General features: G+C 42.6%; 1 protein-coding gene across 1 annotated transcript; it reads right to left on the reverse strand.

Moving 5' to 3' along the window:
• Positions 1-2,818: 2,818 nt before the first annotated feature.
• On the reverse strand, positions 2,819-5,307 carry slc10a3 (solute carrier family 10 member 3). The gene has a single exon (XM_085464775.1). It carries the CDS (start codon positions 4,849-4,851, stop codon positions 3,436-3,438), a length of 1,416 nt encoding a protein of 471 aa, XP_085320901.1. The 5' UTR covers positions 4,852-5,307; the 3' UTR covers positions 2,819-3,435.
• Positions 5,308-16,044: the final 10,737 nt, after the last annotated feature.

Genomic DNA, 16,044 nt, shown 5'->3' on the forward strand with positions numbered 1-16,044 from the left:
TACTGTGGAGGTGTGGTCACCTGCTGCACCTGTGATCTCGTTAAATACCTGTCTAACATCATTCCAGCTCTCCTGCAGTGCAGAAACGTGTTTTTTCTTCTTCACTTTTGTCAGTTTATTTCACCTGTTTGTGGTAACTTCATGCTCTTGGAAAAACATTTGTTGCTTTAACCTGCACTTACTTACTGCCAGTACTTTTGTATATTTACCTGCCTGCATCAGAGTAAAAGTGTTACATATACAAACTTGGTAAACTGCTGAAATCACTCTATTTGTAAATAAATCTGTTGACCTGATCCACTTGGTTTTGTTATCATCTTAGTAACATGACGCTGTGTGTTCCCGTGTCAGGATTACCTGCATTTTAATGTACTTACATTGTATTTTTTCCCGGTTTTGCTTTTTGGCTCACATGTTAAGCTAAGTGAGAAGTAAATTAACACTTTTTGGCATACTTGTACTTTACTGAAGTAATCCAGTACTATAACACCTTTACACTAAAACATTTCAGGAAACAATACTTTACTTTTTACTAGATTTATTTGCAGTTCTATTACGTATTTAGTATTTGCTTTTTGTCTCAAAATGCAGTTGTGCACGCAACTACAGTTAAGATAATCAGTCCTTTAGAGCTGACAAATTATATTAATTAATTATAAGGTATGAATTATTATTCAGTTCAGTAATAATTAAATTAAACTGTTCTTGAAATGAGATTTAATTTATTAATTTTAATAAAATGAAATTATCCTTGTGCTACTATACATGCAGCAATTTTTGCTAATTGTTCTACAGAAATAAAATTTACTATTATTAATCAGGTAGCCTATTTTTAAAAAACTAATTCTTCTCCTACGTATTATTATTAGTCGTAGTAGTGGTAAAAGTTTTATTGATGTTACTCAAAAGCAATACAAAAGTAAAAATATAAATCAATTAAATAATAAAAATAAATAAAAACACATTAAATATTTAATTATATTAATAATTATTATTTCCTTATATACTTTTAATTTAATATTTTTCAAAACAAATATTACTTTTAAAAAAGAATTTATGAATGTTTACAAATCAGTTAAAGGCAAACCCCCCTCTCCATTCTCTGAATGCGTAACAGTCAAAGAAGCTTATATTGTGACAAAGGTTCATTTTCATTGACCGCATTATTGCATTTACACTTATCTGGGTCACATTTGGCCTCTGCTGGCTAAACGACACATGTTTTAATATTAGAGGGAAGAAAAAAGCAGTCGTGACTCAGACATCCCATGTTTCTCTTCTTCTTCTTTTGGTGGTTGTTCTGTAAGAAACGTGGATCTCTTGGCCTCGTGCTCCTCTGCAAGTTGAAGCAGAGGTCTGGCAGTTTTACAGCTGCACCTCCCTCCTGAGAGCTCTCTGAAATCTGCAGCAGGCCAGGCCTTTGTTTTTCCACCACAAATCACTCCCAGAGAGTTTCCTAATGAAGGCACATAAAAGCCTGGTGCTGTAAACAGGAAATGCACATCTAAACTTGCATGTTTTGCAAGAGAGCTGCAGGAAGGGGAGTTTCTGTGGTGCTGTGCAAACTCTGAATTTCGAGCTTGCATTCAATACTTCAGTCAGCCAGAGTGAGTTTTTTGAGGTTTCGGGAAGTCACACACAAAAAAATCCAAGCTCACCTGTAACACTACGACAGTTCAGAAAACTGGTTTTGTTTCCTTTTTTTACACTTTTATCATCAGCCCAAGTGAGGCGTGTTATGCTTCAAGCACTAAAAAAACACAATCATTTGGAAAACCTCCCAGCAGCACGTTTTTCAGAGACAGCCACCCGTAGGGTAAACACTAAAGCTTTTTATATGATGTTGCAATTGTGTCAAAATTATGTACAGACGTGGCAAACGCGTGTCGTCTTTTCAGCTTCGGTTCGCTTCAGCTGTGACAAAGAAAGCCTGGCTATGTGGAACTTCACTGGACAAACAACACGGGGAAATTAGAGGAAGTGTAACATGATGGATTGACACACACAAATACTTTTTTAGGAAACCAAAATCATAGCACGACGGTATATTTGTCGAAGCCGTTTCATCAAAGGTGAAATACAGACAAATGTTTGGTCGCTTATGCAGTCGACATGGAGTGAATGTGAATTTTGGCACAGCTGGGACCTCATAAACTTAAAACTTGATGTTTTTAGATAATGTAACACGGTCACCGATTCCTCGATTTGATCAATCTCTTATTATAGTAGATGATTAAATTGTCTTAACACTAAAAGCAAGACAAACTAAACCCTGTTGACCCCACTGTAGCAATCAAACTGAATATAAGTAAACACTGTTTGCAAAAGTAAAAATCTTACTGTCACAGTTGCACTTATATGAAGAATATCACTCATATGTGCTTGAAGGTGAGTTACAGTGCCTGTGAAATCCTGGTGCACTAACACCAAGGTGCTACTGGAGCCATCTGGTGAACTGTTCAGTGGTTTCAAATATATTTGCTTCCTCTAAGCACATCGATGTACCACACTTTGTCCTAATTACATATGAATGGCTTAGCCCAAAGAAAGCCCCTCACTAACTGTGTGGTTGATTACACAATTTGAAAGAGGCAAAAACGAAAGTTTCAGTATTAAAACACTCAACAGTCAGTTTCACCATCTTCACGTCAAAGCGAAACCAAACATTTATAAAGGTCGTGACTGTGTGAAAGCAGCCTGGCTTCCGTTAACTTCAACAAACAGCCTGTTGGGCCTCAGAGGGCACTGACCTGTTTGGTAGGTTTTCTCTGGCACATGCTCACATGCATGCATACACACACACACTCAACAAGCCAAGTTCTGCTTTAACAAGAATTTTTTTTTTTTATTGACTTTTTCTGAATTTCTCCTTGCAAATATTCAAGTACATGGATTTAAAGATCCCGGACACACAATCAGAGGCAAATACTTTCAAAATAATTTCACCATGTTCCTGTTTGAGTCACAAAAGTTTCCACTTTAACCCCACCCCACAAAACGTCCCCCTCCACAGGCTAAGACACATGGACCGCTTGTAAACATGATACAAATATCAGTCTTTGCTTTTTGATCACAAAAAAAAAAAAAAAAAAAAAAAAAAAAGTAATCTGGTAGAAAAATATCTTTTCTTTTAATAGGGATTTGTCTTCTTAAGAATATTTACATTTACCTCACAGTATAATCTTATCTGAAAAAGTACGTACTGGAAAATAAACACAAAAAGGGGTAAAAGGCCTTTGGTTTTCATGAAAAAAAATACCAAAACGACAACAAAAGTCCCATAAAAAGTCCATTCACTGTCCTGTGTACAACAACAGTGATGTTGGGTTGGTGATTGTTGGGCGTCTTGAGGCTGAGACAGAGGGACACCAGCTTTCCACAGGATTCAAACGGTTCATTCTTCAAAAAACGTTAAGAGCAAAACTGCAGCTACAATCAGGCGTCGCTCCTGGGGACGGCCGAGCCGCACAGCCTCCGCTGGGTGACGTATCCCAGCACGATGAGCAGCATCTCCGAGGTGCTGCTGAGGGCCACGATGAAGGGCGCCTGCGACGCAAAGTCTGCCTCCAGTCGCCGGAAAGACAGCTGCATGACCGCGAGAGCCAGCAGACTGTTCTGGACGCCCACCTCGATGCTGACCGTCTTCCTCTGTGGCGGAGAAAGGCCCGCCAGCTTGGCCAGGACAGCCCCGACCACCAGGCCCAGCAAAGGCACCGTAATCCCAACGACCACGATTTGGGGCTGGACGTTAGCCAGGATGGACGCTCCCATTTGGTAGGCCATGAAGATGCCGCCCACAATGAGCACGAAGCTGAAGGGTTGGATGAGCGCCAGCAGGACGCGAGTGAGGGCAGGCAGCCGCAGCTTCACCAGCATGCCCAGTGAGATGGGGATAGCGATGAACAGCAAGGTGCCCAAGATCTTCACAAAGGGCACGTGCAGGGCAGCATGGACACCCAGAAGCCAACCGTACAGGGCTGACGACAAAGGCATGGCTGCCGCCGCCACCACTGTGGAGACCAGCGTCATGGAGATGGCTAGGGTGACGTCGCCTCCGAGCAGCAGGCTGTACAGGTATCCTCCCCCTCCACCTGGGGCAGAACAGGTGATGACCAACCCCAGAGCGAGTGCCTTGGGCAGTGAGGCCAACTGGGACACACAGTAGGCATATAAAGGCATCACCAGGAACTGACCCAGTGCGCCTAGGAGCAACGGCATGGGGCTCTTCAGCAGGCCCCGCAGCACCTCCACCTCCACCTTGCACCCAAAGGCACACTTGTTGACAAAGATGAGGGGCAGCAAGGCAAAAAGAACGGGGTTCTCAGAGAAATGGGACAGACCACCCGACTGGATGAGCCGGGTGGCCGGGTCATCCTCACTGGGCTCCACTTTGATGCAGTAATCTGTCCTCTCCTCAATCAGAACCGGCACCGAGCCCTGGTCCAGGTCCAGCAGCTGGATCTGCAGCTGAGCCCTGCCCGGCAGCCCAGAGCGGATGTTGATGATGTAGCTCTGAGCCTGTCCTCCGTGGCCGCCGTCCGTCACGTTGATTATCGAGAGCACCTCTGGTTCCAAGGAGTGAACTCTCAGAGTCTGCTTTAAGCTCTGGCGGCCGGTCCTGGCGGCCGCGGCGCTCCGGTATCGGCTGGAGATTACAATCACGCCGTTGGTGTATTCAGGGAACTCGAACTCCTGCAATGACCCGTCCCCGATTGTGATATACCTGCTGCTGCTGTCGGCCGTCGCGTTGGTCCTGTTGCTGCCATCGACAGTGAGGTTTCCGGTGGCCCACGCCCGGTCCGATCCGCCGGTAATAAGGAAAAGACAGCAGAATGTAAAGATCGTCCTCATGGTACTGGCGGATGAGGGGCGGAGGGACGCGGCAGCGACACGCTTCTCCCCCGCCAGTGGCCTCCCCAGACGGTTATACCGCCGCCCTTTCACACCCGGGCGACCAACTTCTCATTCTAGTCTCCGAGATAAGAGCACAGCGCGGGCTGCCGGCTTCACATCTCGTCTGGTTCCCATTTTGTCGCTGCCTTTATACCGGAACCTAAACATCACCCCGCCCAGCCTTGTCGAGGCACAGCTCTCCGGCGGCAGCCCCGGGAAGAAAACACTCGCACAGGTCTCCTTTTGGCTACTCGCTGCTAAGATGTCGGTCACGCTGAGGCACACCCGCACCGTTTTCTTCCGTCCTTTTTGTCTCTCCGGTTGGTGAAAACAGAAAACATCGTAGCTTCGCAGCCGTTTGTTTGCTGCTCGATGATGTTTTGGTGAAGCGAACGTGCACGAACAGGGTGTACTTCCGGGCAAGGGATGTCAAAATAAAAGCTAAAAAAGAAAACTTCACTTTCACCCTTAGTAAACATAAAGCAAAAAATTTGGAATTAAAATCCATCTGAATTATATCTAATAAACACACTACTGTTAAAGTTGGGGTGTATTAGGGATCTGTTCTGACCCCCTTTTTGTTTATAATGTTAACGACAGACTGACAGAGGAGGCCAGGCAGACATTTCTGCTGACTATGATGTTCGCAGATGACATTGTTCTTCATAGTGGGAGTAGGGAGCAGGTGGAAGAGAGCCAGGAGAAATGGAGGTAGATGAATGCAAGACAGAATACAGGTGTGTAGCAGTGAAGCTGCAAGGAGCAGAGGCAGTGAACATAGTTGAGTATCAACCATCCAAAGCAGTGCACAGTCCACACGAGACGTGAAGAAGAAAGTGTAGGCAGGTGGAGACAAGTATCAGGGGGGATTTGTGACAGAAGGATGGCAGCAAGAGTGAAAAGGAAGGTTTACGAGATGACGGTCAAACCTGCTATGATGTATGGTGGGACGAACAGATAAAAATGATAAGATTTCCATTAGGAGCGACCAGGATGGATAGGGTTAGAAATGAGTACAGTACATCAGTGGCACAGCTCAGGTTGAGCAGTTTGATTTTGGGTGAAAGACTTGCTGAGAAATTTTCCTACTGAAAAACAGAATTTTGTGTGCCTGTTAAATTGCTTTATGTTACATGTTTAAAATTCTTTGTCATCTGAAAATATTAGTTAATCAGCAACTTAAAAAATGAAAAATGAATAATTAACAATGATAACACAACAACATAAAACATACTCACCAAATTCTGCCAGTTCACAGGTGTGTTATAATATAAAGCACCTTGAGGTGACTGTTGTTGTGATTTTGCGCTATATAAATAAAACTGAATTGAAAACTGAATTGAATTGTTGTTTGTAATAGGTGTTGCTGTAGTAATCGGCCCATTTAACACATGCATTTATTTTGTAAAGAAAAATCCCAGCACTTCCTGTTAGTGTTTGGGTGAGTGTGTTTACCTTAGCGCAGTCCTTCATTAAGCCAATCAGAGCGGTCTTCGGCTTCAGCTCTCCCTGCTCAGACAAACAGGGGCGGTCACATGGGAAAGAGAACATCGTGATTTGTATCCACAGGAGGGGCAGCCAGGGATTACCCACTAAACACAAGCAAAGGAGGCATTCAGACCAAAACAGCTGACCTGCTGGTATCTGTATTCAGGCAACCGGATCCTCCAGTCAAATCAAATTAAGAAAACATCTTGAAATCCAGGTATTAATATTAACAACTTATGATGGAAGCAATCATACAAATATACTATATTATTTAATTCACACATTATTGATGCATTTATTGAACTCAATCATGCTTTTCAGCAATCAAGGTAGTAAATATAATGAATTTTAGTACAAGCTTCTTTTATTATCGTCATATCATATCAAATTTATTTGTATAGCACATTTAAAGACCTAAGTACACCAAAGTGCTTTCCAGTAAAACCATGATACAGATAAAATCTGAATATAAAATCTAAATTACAGATATAAAATAATTACATAATATAAATGCAGAGCCAGATAAAAACCACACTAATTAGCCTTAAATGCCAGATTAAACAAGAACGTTTTTAAACGTGATTTAAAAGATTGGATAGAATCTGATGCGCGAATGTCAAGAGGAAGATTATTCCATAATTTGGGTGCGGCAGTGGCAAAGGCACGGTCTCCTCTGGTCTTCAGCCGAGCAGTTGACCCGATGATCTTAGAGCTCTCTTAGGGCTACACAGACAGAGGAGATCCGCTAAGTAATCGGGGGCCATATTATTTAGGATTTTATAAGTCAACAATAAGAAATTTAAAATCGATTCGATTATTAAGAAGAAACTTCTCCCATTCTGCATTTTAAGTAATTGGCTTGTGGCAAAAAAGGACTACAAAGAGTTGAAAAACAGAGTGCAGCAAAGTGACAAAAAAAATAGATGCGACGTATCTACAAATGCATGAAAAAGAAACAAAGAGACACAAAGCAACTCATGAGGTGCAAAATGTCTACAAAGAAAAGACAAAACACTCCCAAAAATATCCATGACACATAAAACAGCTTCAAAGCAATACAAAATGAAAATGGATACAAAAAAGGACTACAAAGGGATGCAAAATGACTAAATAGGCACAAAATAACTAGATAAATTTGCTAAACAATTATAAAATTACCAAAACTGGTCAAAAACAGCGGAATTATAATAAACAACCACAAAGGGATGCAAAATGACATACAAAACATTAAAGAAAGAGATACAAAAAGACTACTAAAGGCATTTAATTTGATTGCAAATATGCACAAAATGTATTAAAAAGATACAAACGGCAGATACAAATAATGAAGAAAATCTGCTATCTCTCTTTGAATTATGGTTCCTGGCGTAGGAAGTCTGTGCTGCTGAGATCTGTGTCACAATCCCCCCTGTGTTGAGATGGGACAATGCTTTTGCATACTTTAATGCACTAAAATTAAAAAATTGTTGAAAAGTGGAATACATTCTGTTGTTTGCCATTCGAGCAGAAGGTTTAGTTGCTGCCCAGTTCACCATGAGGTTTGCTGGAAGAAAAAAAACTGACCAAAACAGTGACATTTCACACGTCAACGCCTCTCTCATTTTTTTCATAACAAGGGAGTCATGCTGAAGTGCCCCACTCCCCTGTAATGCTCTTAGTTTACTGTAAACCTTTGATCGGCTTGGGTCTAATCCAAACTAACAATAAAGGGCGATTCTTCTATTCTAAACTTTCACCCAGAGTTTCATTCAAGGCTGCCTCCTCACCTTTTATTCCAGGAGTATATTGTGACAGTGATCAATTATGCTCATTCAAACCTGCTGTCAAACAGGTTAGTGCTTATTTGTCCTACACATACGGCAGAAACCTGACACGGGCGCACATTGCAGGACTCTGGCATGAAAGAGGAAATCCCTGCTGTCGACATAACCCTGCCCGCATGTCTTTTTATAGTAACCGGCTTCTGCTGGGACTCACTCACATATTTAAAAGCCATTTTCAATTCATAACCTCCAGTTTTGCTTCCCTGTGGAAGGTGAGCAATGTCACCGCAGGCTCATCTCTCTCACCACAGGCTCATCTCTCTCACTGTGGTCAAGTCACTTCTGGGAGGGCTTGCTCATCATCTATTGTGTTTTCATGAGCTGTGCGTCCTCCTTCTGTCACCACGGCTAAGTCAAGGCTTCCAAAAAAAGAAAAGGCGGGGGAGTCCTCAGCAGAACACGCGGCGTACGCCCAGACAACCTGCTGGGGTGATCACCGTGGCCTACACTTTGACATTTCATGGAGTGACAGCCAGTTTGTTATAGAGCTGCCAGGCACGCACATTTCCTGCCTGGCATTTGTGCCGCTCCCCCGAGCTGTCGAATTATTTATCCATGGTATGATCACTTACCTCATTACTTTATTTCACAAACACAGAGAAGGAGACAGCCAGGGAGAGTAGGAGGAAATAAAGGAAGAGGAATTGAAAAACGCCACCCATCTTTACTCTTCAGAGGGAAATTGCATTTTCTGTTCCTGATGTGGTTTCATCGGTTTACCCAGAGAGCACAGACGCCTGTATTTGCACAGTGTATGAATATTCATAAAGCCACTGTCGTGATCTGCCTTGTGCTGCAAATTAGATCACAAGCAGCCATGATGACTAATCGAAAAGCATTGTCCTGAAATGCCAAATTTGCACCAGGCAACACAACAGTAATCCTACTACGAGCAACGTACTGCCAGCAGAAGTTACAGCACTTTAATTTTGCTTTTCAAGCCTTTAATGCACAGAGGCCTAAATATTGGACATCAAGGTAACTGTATAAAAGTATAAAGCATAAAGTACACTCTCTTTCCTTTACATATCAGGACATTAAAAAAAATCATCTGGAAAAATGTGGATGTTCATTTTAGGTTTAAGGTTTTACTGTTTCCTCTTATATTTAAGGTATATAATAATAATTTTATACATTCTTATAACATTGAGCCTGTATTTGTCTTGCTTGGGCTATTGGTATTATAATAACACAGTACATTCTTCTTCTGTGACAAACACACACAAACACCAACCAACACTATGGCATGCAGTTTGACTTGCAGTGCCTACATGCCTGTCCTCTATTTACTGGCTTTACATTGTTTTATTGTCACCAGATAATTGTAATTGTCTTTCCATCGTTGTAGCTCAGTGTACAGAGTGTACAGTACAAAGTGTACAGTGCTTTACACTCCAACTGTTTGACTGAACCCATCCTTAAGGTACTCTCAGAGCACTTCATGTAGATGTACTTGATTGGATTTCACATTGCCCAGATTTGATAACCTCTGGTTGGTAAATGCCTGGGTAAGGCTGTCTGACTATAAACTCTCATTTAACCCAGTTAAAACAGCATCTTCGAGTGTTGAGGTTGCTGCAGAATTTACAGCCTGATATCATTTACATGTTATCATATCCGTTACAGGTGATGTTTTACTGCGCTGCTCTGTTACTTCATCTCTTTAACAATAACGCTTTTGTGTCAGTGGGTTTATCAACATCTGAAGCTGTCTGTCCCATTAACATCACGAACTTGTTCTTATGCTAGCAGAACAGTTCTCCTAAGGTAACCTCAATGCAAAAAGCATGTAAAGTGCGAAGAAATGATTGGATGCTGAGCATGAAGTACAAGTTATATTCAGTATTTTGACCTACGGCAGGCAGAGAGGTACAACAAAAATGAACTTTAACATGAGGTTTCCTGCAATAGTGATAGAAAGAGGTTTTCTCTGTATGTAAAATACCAGCACTTTGTCTAAGTGAAATGCAGCCATTATTCATTTTCCTAGCAGCAAGTAACCATTTGCTGTTATTACGGAGGGGTAATGCATCCTTAGCAGAGAATGAAGTCACCTTCCTCTGTGATGTTTTAGTCCCAGTTTTCTCTCCTTTTAGCTTCGGTGGACATTCTAAGTACCTCCCCACCGTTATGAACTAAGAGAGTCACCTCCTGCACTGTATATTCAGAACCCATAGAGGTCAGGTGGAGGTGAGCTATCAGATTTTCATCCAAAGAAGTAGACGTGTCCTTTGGCTAATAAGTTTCAATCTGGCTTTTCTAAGGTGTCCTTTGGTGGTTAGGCTGCACACACACTGTCCTTTCAAACTCATCATTTTTCTCTGTGCAAGGTTACTTGATGGTTATCAAGTAGAGGACAACGGGGTAAGGTGATCCACCACCAGTCTCTAGATAATCATACATGTTATTTGAACCTAATTTAATAGTTGTAGTATTTTGTAGTGCCTAAAAGTACTTTTTAATACCTAAAACTAATCAAGTTGTTTGTATTGCCTAAACAAATCCAAGCAGTTTTGGGTATCTAAAGCTAACCAATTACTTTTTAAAGTAAAGTGAAAATCAAGTAAAGACAGAAACAACTGGGAAAAAGCAGCCAGTATGTTGCAGGACAGCTGGTGCATAAAGCCAATGGTATCAAAGGAAACCGTGAGGGCAGAGGTGGGATACAAGAAAAATGGATACATCAAATCGAGGACTGAGATCCCACTCGAGTGCATCTTTGAACATCATGAATGGCGACTTCAAAAGAAGAAAGCCTCAGTGTGTCTGTGTAGGTTCTCAGTCATCCAGGTCATGGTAATCTAAGGAGCTTGCAAAGAAAAGCAGTGGAGACTGTCAGAAAACGACTACAGCAAAACAGCTGCTTGGAAAACAGAACCAGCTCAGGGCTCTCAAAATTTCAAAATCCCTGGTAGCCCTTCGGGCAGGGACTCTTCAGTTTTTGGTAGCCCAAAATAAATATAAGTAGCCCGAATAAAAAAGAGAGCAATTTTTTGATTGATGTTTTGTTTCCTGTTTTGTTTCCTTTACAATATTATACATTAAAGTATAATATTGTAAAGGAAACAAAACATTAATCAAAAAATTGTTGAAAAACAAATTACAACATTGTATAAAAATTACAATCATCAACTCAAATACTTGGTTCTAATTGAACAGAAACTTCTATGAACTTGTAAGAACTGTGTAGGACATGAATCAGTCTGTGTCAGATCCTGAATTTGAAATTTCCGCTGAAGTCAAGAGACAAGTGGAACCAAGATCGAGGCCATTTGCTTTTTGAAGTTTGCAAAGACTGCTAAATTTTGCCAGTGGTAGTTCACTCTTTGCAACATAGTACGCTGTTCTAAACAGATTTTTCAGGTTTATTTTTAGTATGTTATTTGCAATTGGTGTTTGTTCTGGGAAAGATATTGCAGACTGAGCAATAATGCATTTCTTGCATTTCTCATGGGTTCTAATGGGGGCCTTTCTTAAAATGACTGGTCCCAGTAACAAAGGCGCTTGTCGACTCAGAAATCGAGAGAAAACCAACAACACACCCGGCAGAACATTGTTATTTACACGGGTGCACATAAGTGGTCGCATGTGCGCATTCGCTGTCAAAATAAAAGACGCGCACCAGATAAGAAGTTGCAACGCACGTTTGCGTCCATATAAAAAGCACTGTTGTTGTCCGCTAGAGTGGGATTTTCACGGCACATTCCACACCACATCTCTGTGCGTTCATCATTTGTTTGAAGCCAGCTCACCTCCTGCAACCACTTTTCCGAGAATACGTGCTTCTTTTGTGGTTCGGACTCCTTCTGACATTTGTTTGGAGGTGGAGGAACACCAAAGTAATTGCTTAAAGGAGCTTCGACATCTTTAAGAGTTCTAAACAAATGTCTGTCCTCCTCCAGAAAATCTTATGTATGCAAACACGCGTTGCAACTTCATATCTTGTGCGTGTTTTTTTTTTTTTTTTTTTTGACAGCGAATGCGCACCTGCGGACCACTTATGTGCAGCCCCGGTTATATAGCTCGTCATATTGCAGCCACAGAAATTCTTTTGTCCATGAAACCATAAAGCTGCACTTTCTTTTTGCCTTATAGTCTGATTTGTCATAACTTTTCCGTTTTGTGGTAAGCTTTTCTTTGGCTGTCACTTCTTCACCCTGACCTGTCTTATTTGGCTCAGCAGAACTGAAATATATATCCTGCTGCTTTTACACACACACACATAACGGTCAGCGATTCTCTGCGCGATCAACCTCTCATATGTTTAAGCTTGCTGCGGGAGATTTCACTTGTCATGTTTGCATAGTAAGCTAACGATTGATAAGACGATGTCAGAGGAATTTGTGCGCAAATTATCATCACTCACCAATCAGTGCTTTCGCTCTCTATACATGTAGCGCGTGGCGAACACTAAAGCAGTCGCGCCAGAATGTCACGCTAAAAAGAAAGATTCTTTAAAATACAAGGGGGAGCAAGCGAGTCAGATACCACGGGCACAGAGAGGAAGCAGGTCTGATCAGAAACAGTTTATTACTAGGCCAGGGAGCACAAATAAAAACACCCTTAAAATGTATGTAATAAAATGTTTGCTCTCTACTAAAAACAATTCTAAAACCCGTAAAACTACCATTTTCTACATTCACTAAAACCCCCCTTGCTATAATTAGGCCACATGTTCATTATGGGTCCATCAGCAGGCCAGGAATTCCTCCTTTAGAGCAGAGTCCACGCCAGCCCCGTCTTCAGCAGACAAGAAAGAGCCACCCATCTTCTTGTCCTTCCGCTGGCCCATCACTTCCCAGCCCGGCTTGCGTTCTGCACCCGAATCCATAATGTGACCACCGCCACAGCTCCCCTTGCGTCGGTGTCCTGCAACATAACAAATAGGGGCCAGAACAATGGTCCCAGAAGCGGCCCTGGCTCATGGCCATGGTGACCCTCTCCCAATCCAGCTGCACCCAGTAAACAACAGTAGAGACCCTACTCACAAATGCAGGAAGAGGTAAACCTCTGCCCTGCTGCCAATCACACGCGTTGTCTCTTACTGTTGCCGTTTCATGAGGTCAGGACTTGGTCGCCGCATCACACTGGCCATCTCGCATTAACCTTCCAGCCTCTCTCTTCAGTGCTCAGCTAGCCTGTTTTTAAAAGGTCTTTACACAGCTGATAGGCCACCTCTGGACACACCCCTGCCTCAGCAGGTGGTCCCTATCAGCTAATTTGTCCCATGTGCAGCCAGTCCACAGTGGATAAAAACCATGTCACATAAAACACTAAAAACCATGCAATAGAAACAGAATAAAACCATGCAAATAAAACACTCACAAATAAACACTAAAAATCAGAATAAAAACAATATACAAGATAAATACAAATTTCCACTGTGTGACATACACAGTTCGCGTGATTGCAAAGTGAAAGCAAAAAACAAGCGCAAATTCAAACGCGATTTCAATATGTCACATATTGACAGTGGCTCACCGATGCCAATGACATAATTACCCAGCTACATTTCCGAAAGAATGCAAAAGCATTGACATATATTTTTCCTTCCTACAATAGCCCGACGGGCAGGGCAGAGATAGATTTTTGTAGCCCGACTGGAAAAATCGCTAGCCCCGGGAAGTCGGGCTAGCGATTTCGTGAGCCCTGTATCTGATTGAGGAATCACTCATCTTTGGAAAAGAGAGTTTATTACAGAGAAATGGCTCTTTCCGAAATAAAAGCTATACTATAAGCTTCTTCTGGGCTATATTCTCAGCAGCATATTGTAGCGGGTCAGGGCTGTTCGGGGTTCTGTTTGTACAGTTATGTTTTGTTTATGTTGCCATAGTGACGGGTGACGCCTTCTCGCTGCGACGGTGTGTCCTTCCGGGGTCAGAGGGCGCCCTGTGTGTTGTAGTTGTTGTTGCTGTGCGGTTGCCGCGCTGAGCAGTTAGCTAGCGGCAGTGTTCTTCTGCAGATGTCAATAAACGGCTGTGCTCCCTGGCTAGCTAACGGGAAGCAAGTATAGGGGGTCTATGATTTCGTTTGTGGCAAACTGCACAAGAACACAAGACCAAACGACACCTCCGTCTCCTCGTTGTCTGAGCTCGCCACATTGGTGTCAGAAGTGGGATGATGGTGGCACCCCATGTTCTGACCCGAGTGACTTTTCCCCCGCCAGTCGTGACTGGCCGGTGCGCCAAAAGAAGGCACCTGGACATTTGCAAAGTGAAAGCAAAGAACAAGCGCAAATTCAAACGCGATTTCAATATGTCACATATTGACAGTGGCTCACCGATGCCAATGACATAATTACCCAGCTACATTTCCGAAAGAATGCAAAAGCATTGACATATATTTTTCCTTCCTACAATAGCCCAACGGGCAGGGCAGAGATAGATTTTGGTAGCCCGACTGGAAAAATCGCTAGCCCCGGGACGTCGGGCTAGCGATTTTGCAAGCCCTGCAGCTTTACTCCCGATCCCATTTGCACACTGTCGGACCTCTGCCTTAACACCATATATTTTAAGGGTCTTATACAGACAAAAACATGTATGTGCCACGGGCCTCCCGGTGTTGCATATTGTAGCCAACCTTTACATGGAGGAAATGGAAAGTAAGGCGCTTGAATCTTTCAAAGTGACAGCACCCAGCTACTGTCACAGATACATGAATGACACCTGGGTCAAAATCCAAACCCAAGAAGTAGAAACTTTAACCAGGGAGGATACAAAAGGTAATAGTTTGAAATTTCTGGACTGTGCTGTGTGCAGTGAGGAGAATGAAACCTCAACACTGAAGTTTATCAGGAGCCCACACACACAGCCCAGTACCTACTGTTTGACCGGGAAGAAAGTGTTCCCGAAAGAGAAAGAAAAGGAACACGCACATGTAAAGAAAGCTCTTAAAACACGTAGTTATCCTAACTGGGCTTTCATCACTGTACAGAAGATCAGACACCAACCAGGGAGAATCATAATGTGTTAATAGACCTCTCTGCATTTAATCATATCTGTTATTAACCTCTGTCTCTCTTCCACAACATGTCTTTATCCTGTTTTCCTTCTCTCACCCCAACCGGTCACAGCAGATGGCCCCGCCCCTCCCTGAGCCTGGTTCTGCCAGAGGTTTCTTCCTGTTAAAAGGGAGTTTTTCCTTCCCACTGTCACCAAAGTGCTTGCTCATAGGGGGTCATATGATTGTTGGGTTTTTCTCTGTACCTATGAAGCGCCTTGAGGCGACTTTTGTTGTGATTTGGTGCTATATAAATAAAATTGAATTGAATTCAAACAAAACAACACTGTCATCCTTTATGTAGGTTTATCAGAGAAACTCAGGTGATTCTTCACCAAGCACAACATCCCAGTGTACTGCAGAGCCAACAACAGCTGTACATCTGCACCTAAAGGTCAAAGGTCACTCTTTCAAGGATGCCAATGCTCACATTTTGGACCAAGAAGACAAATGTTTGAAAGAGGAATGAAAGAAGCCATCTATGTACATTGTGAACGACCATCTTTGAACAGAGGGCGGGGCTTACAACATAAACGGTCTGCCATCTATAATCCCGTTTTAAGATCCCTTCCCAGAGGCCTTAACGCCCACTCACAACTTGCCTCAGTTGAGCTTTATAGGTCACAGGGTGAGGCAAAATCTCACAATGGTTTCACACGAAACCTCTGCTGCTAATGACCAACACCCCTTTTCACACCTTGGCTCACGATCAATAATAGGTCAGCAACCCTCAAACGGGACAACTCCCACTTGTGTTTAAATACCTAGGATTGTATTTGATCAATTTGATCCTAGAACTTAAAAAGCTTCTCAGATGACAGGTGAAACGTCCTCCAGAAAC

This window comes from Copadichromis virginalis, linkage group LG7, assembly GCF_057382275.1.
Source record: "Copadichromis virginalis isolate Kocher_CV1m ecotype Utaka linkage group LG7, C_Virginalis_male_GT1.1, whole genome shotgun sequence".
Classification (NCBI taxonomy): Eukaryota; Metazoa; Chordata; class Actinopteri; order Cichliformes; family Cichlidae; genus Copadichromis; species Copadichromis virginalis.

Bases quoted from the DNA above. Each gene is read 5' to 3' on its own strand.
- slc10a3 (XM_085464775.1), bottom strand. From the start codon at position 4,851: ATGAGGACGATCTTTACATTCTGCTGTCTTTTCCTTATTACCGGCGGA.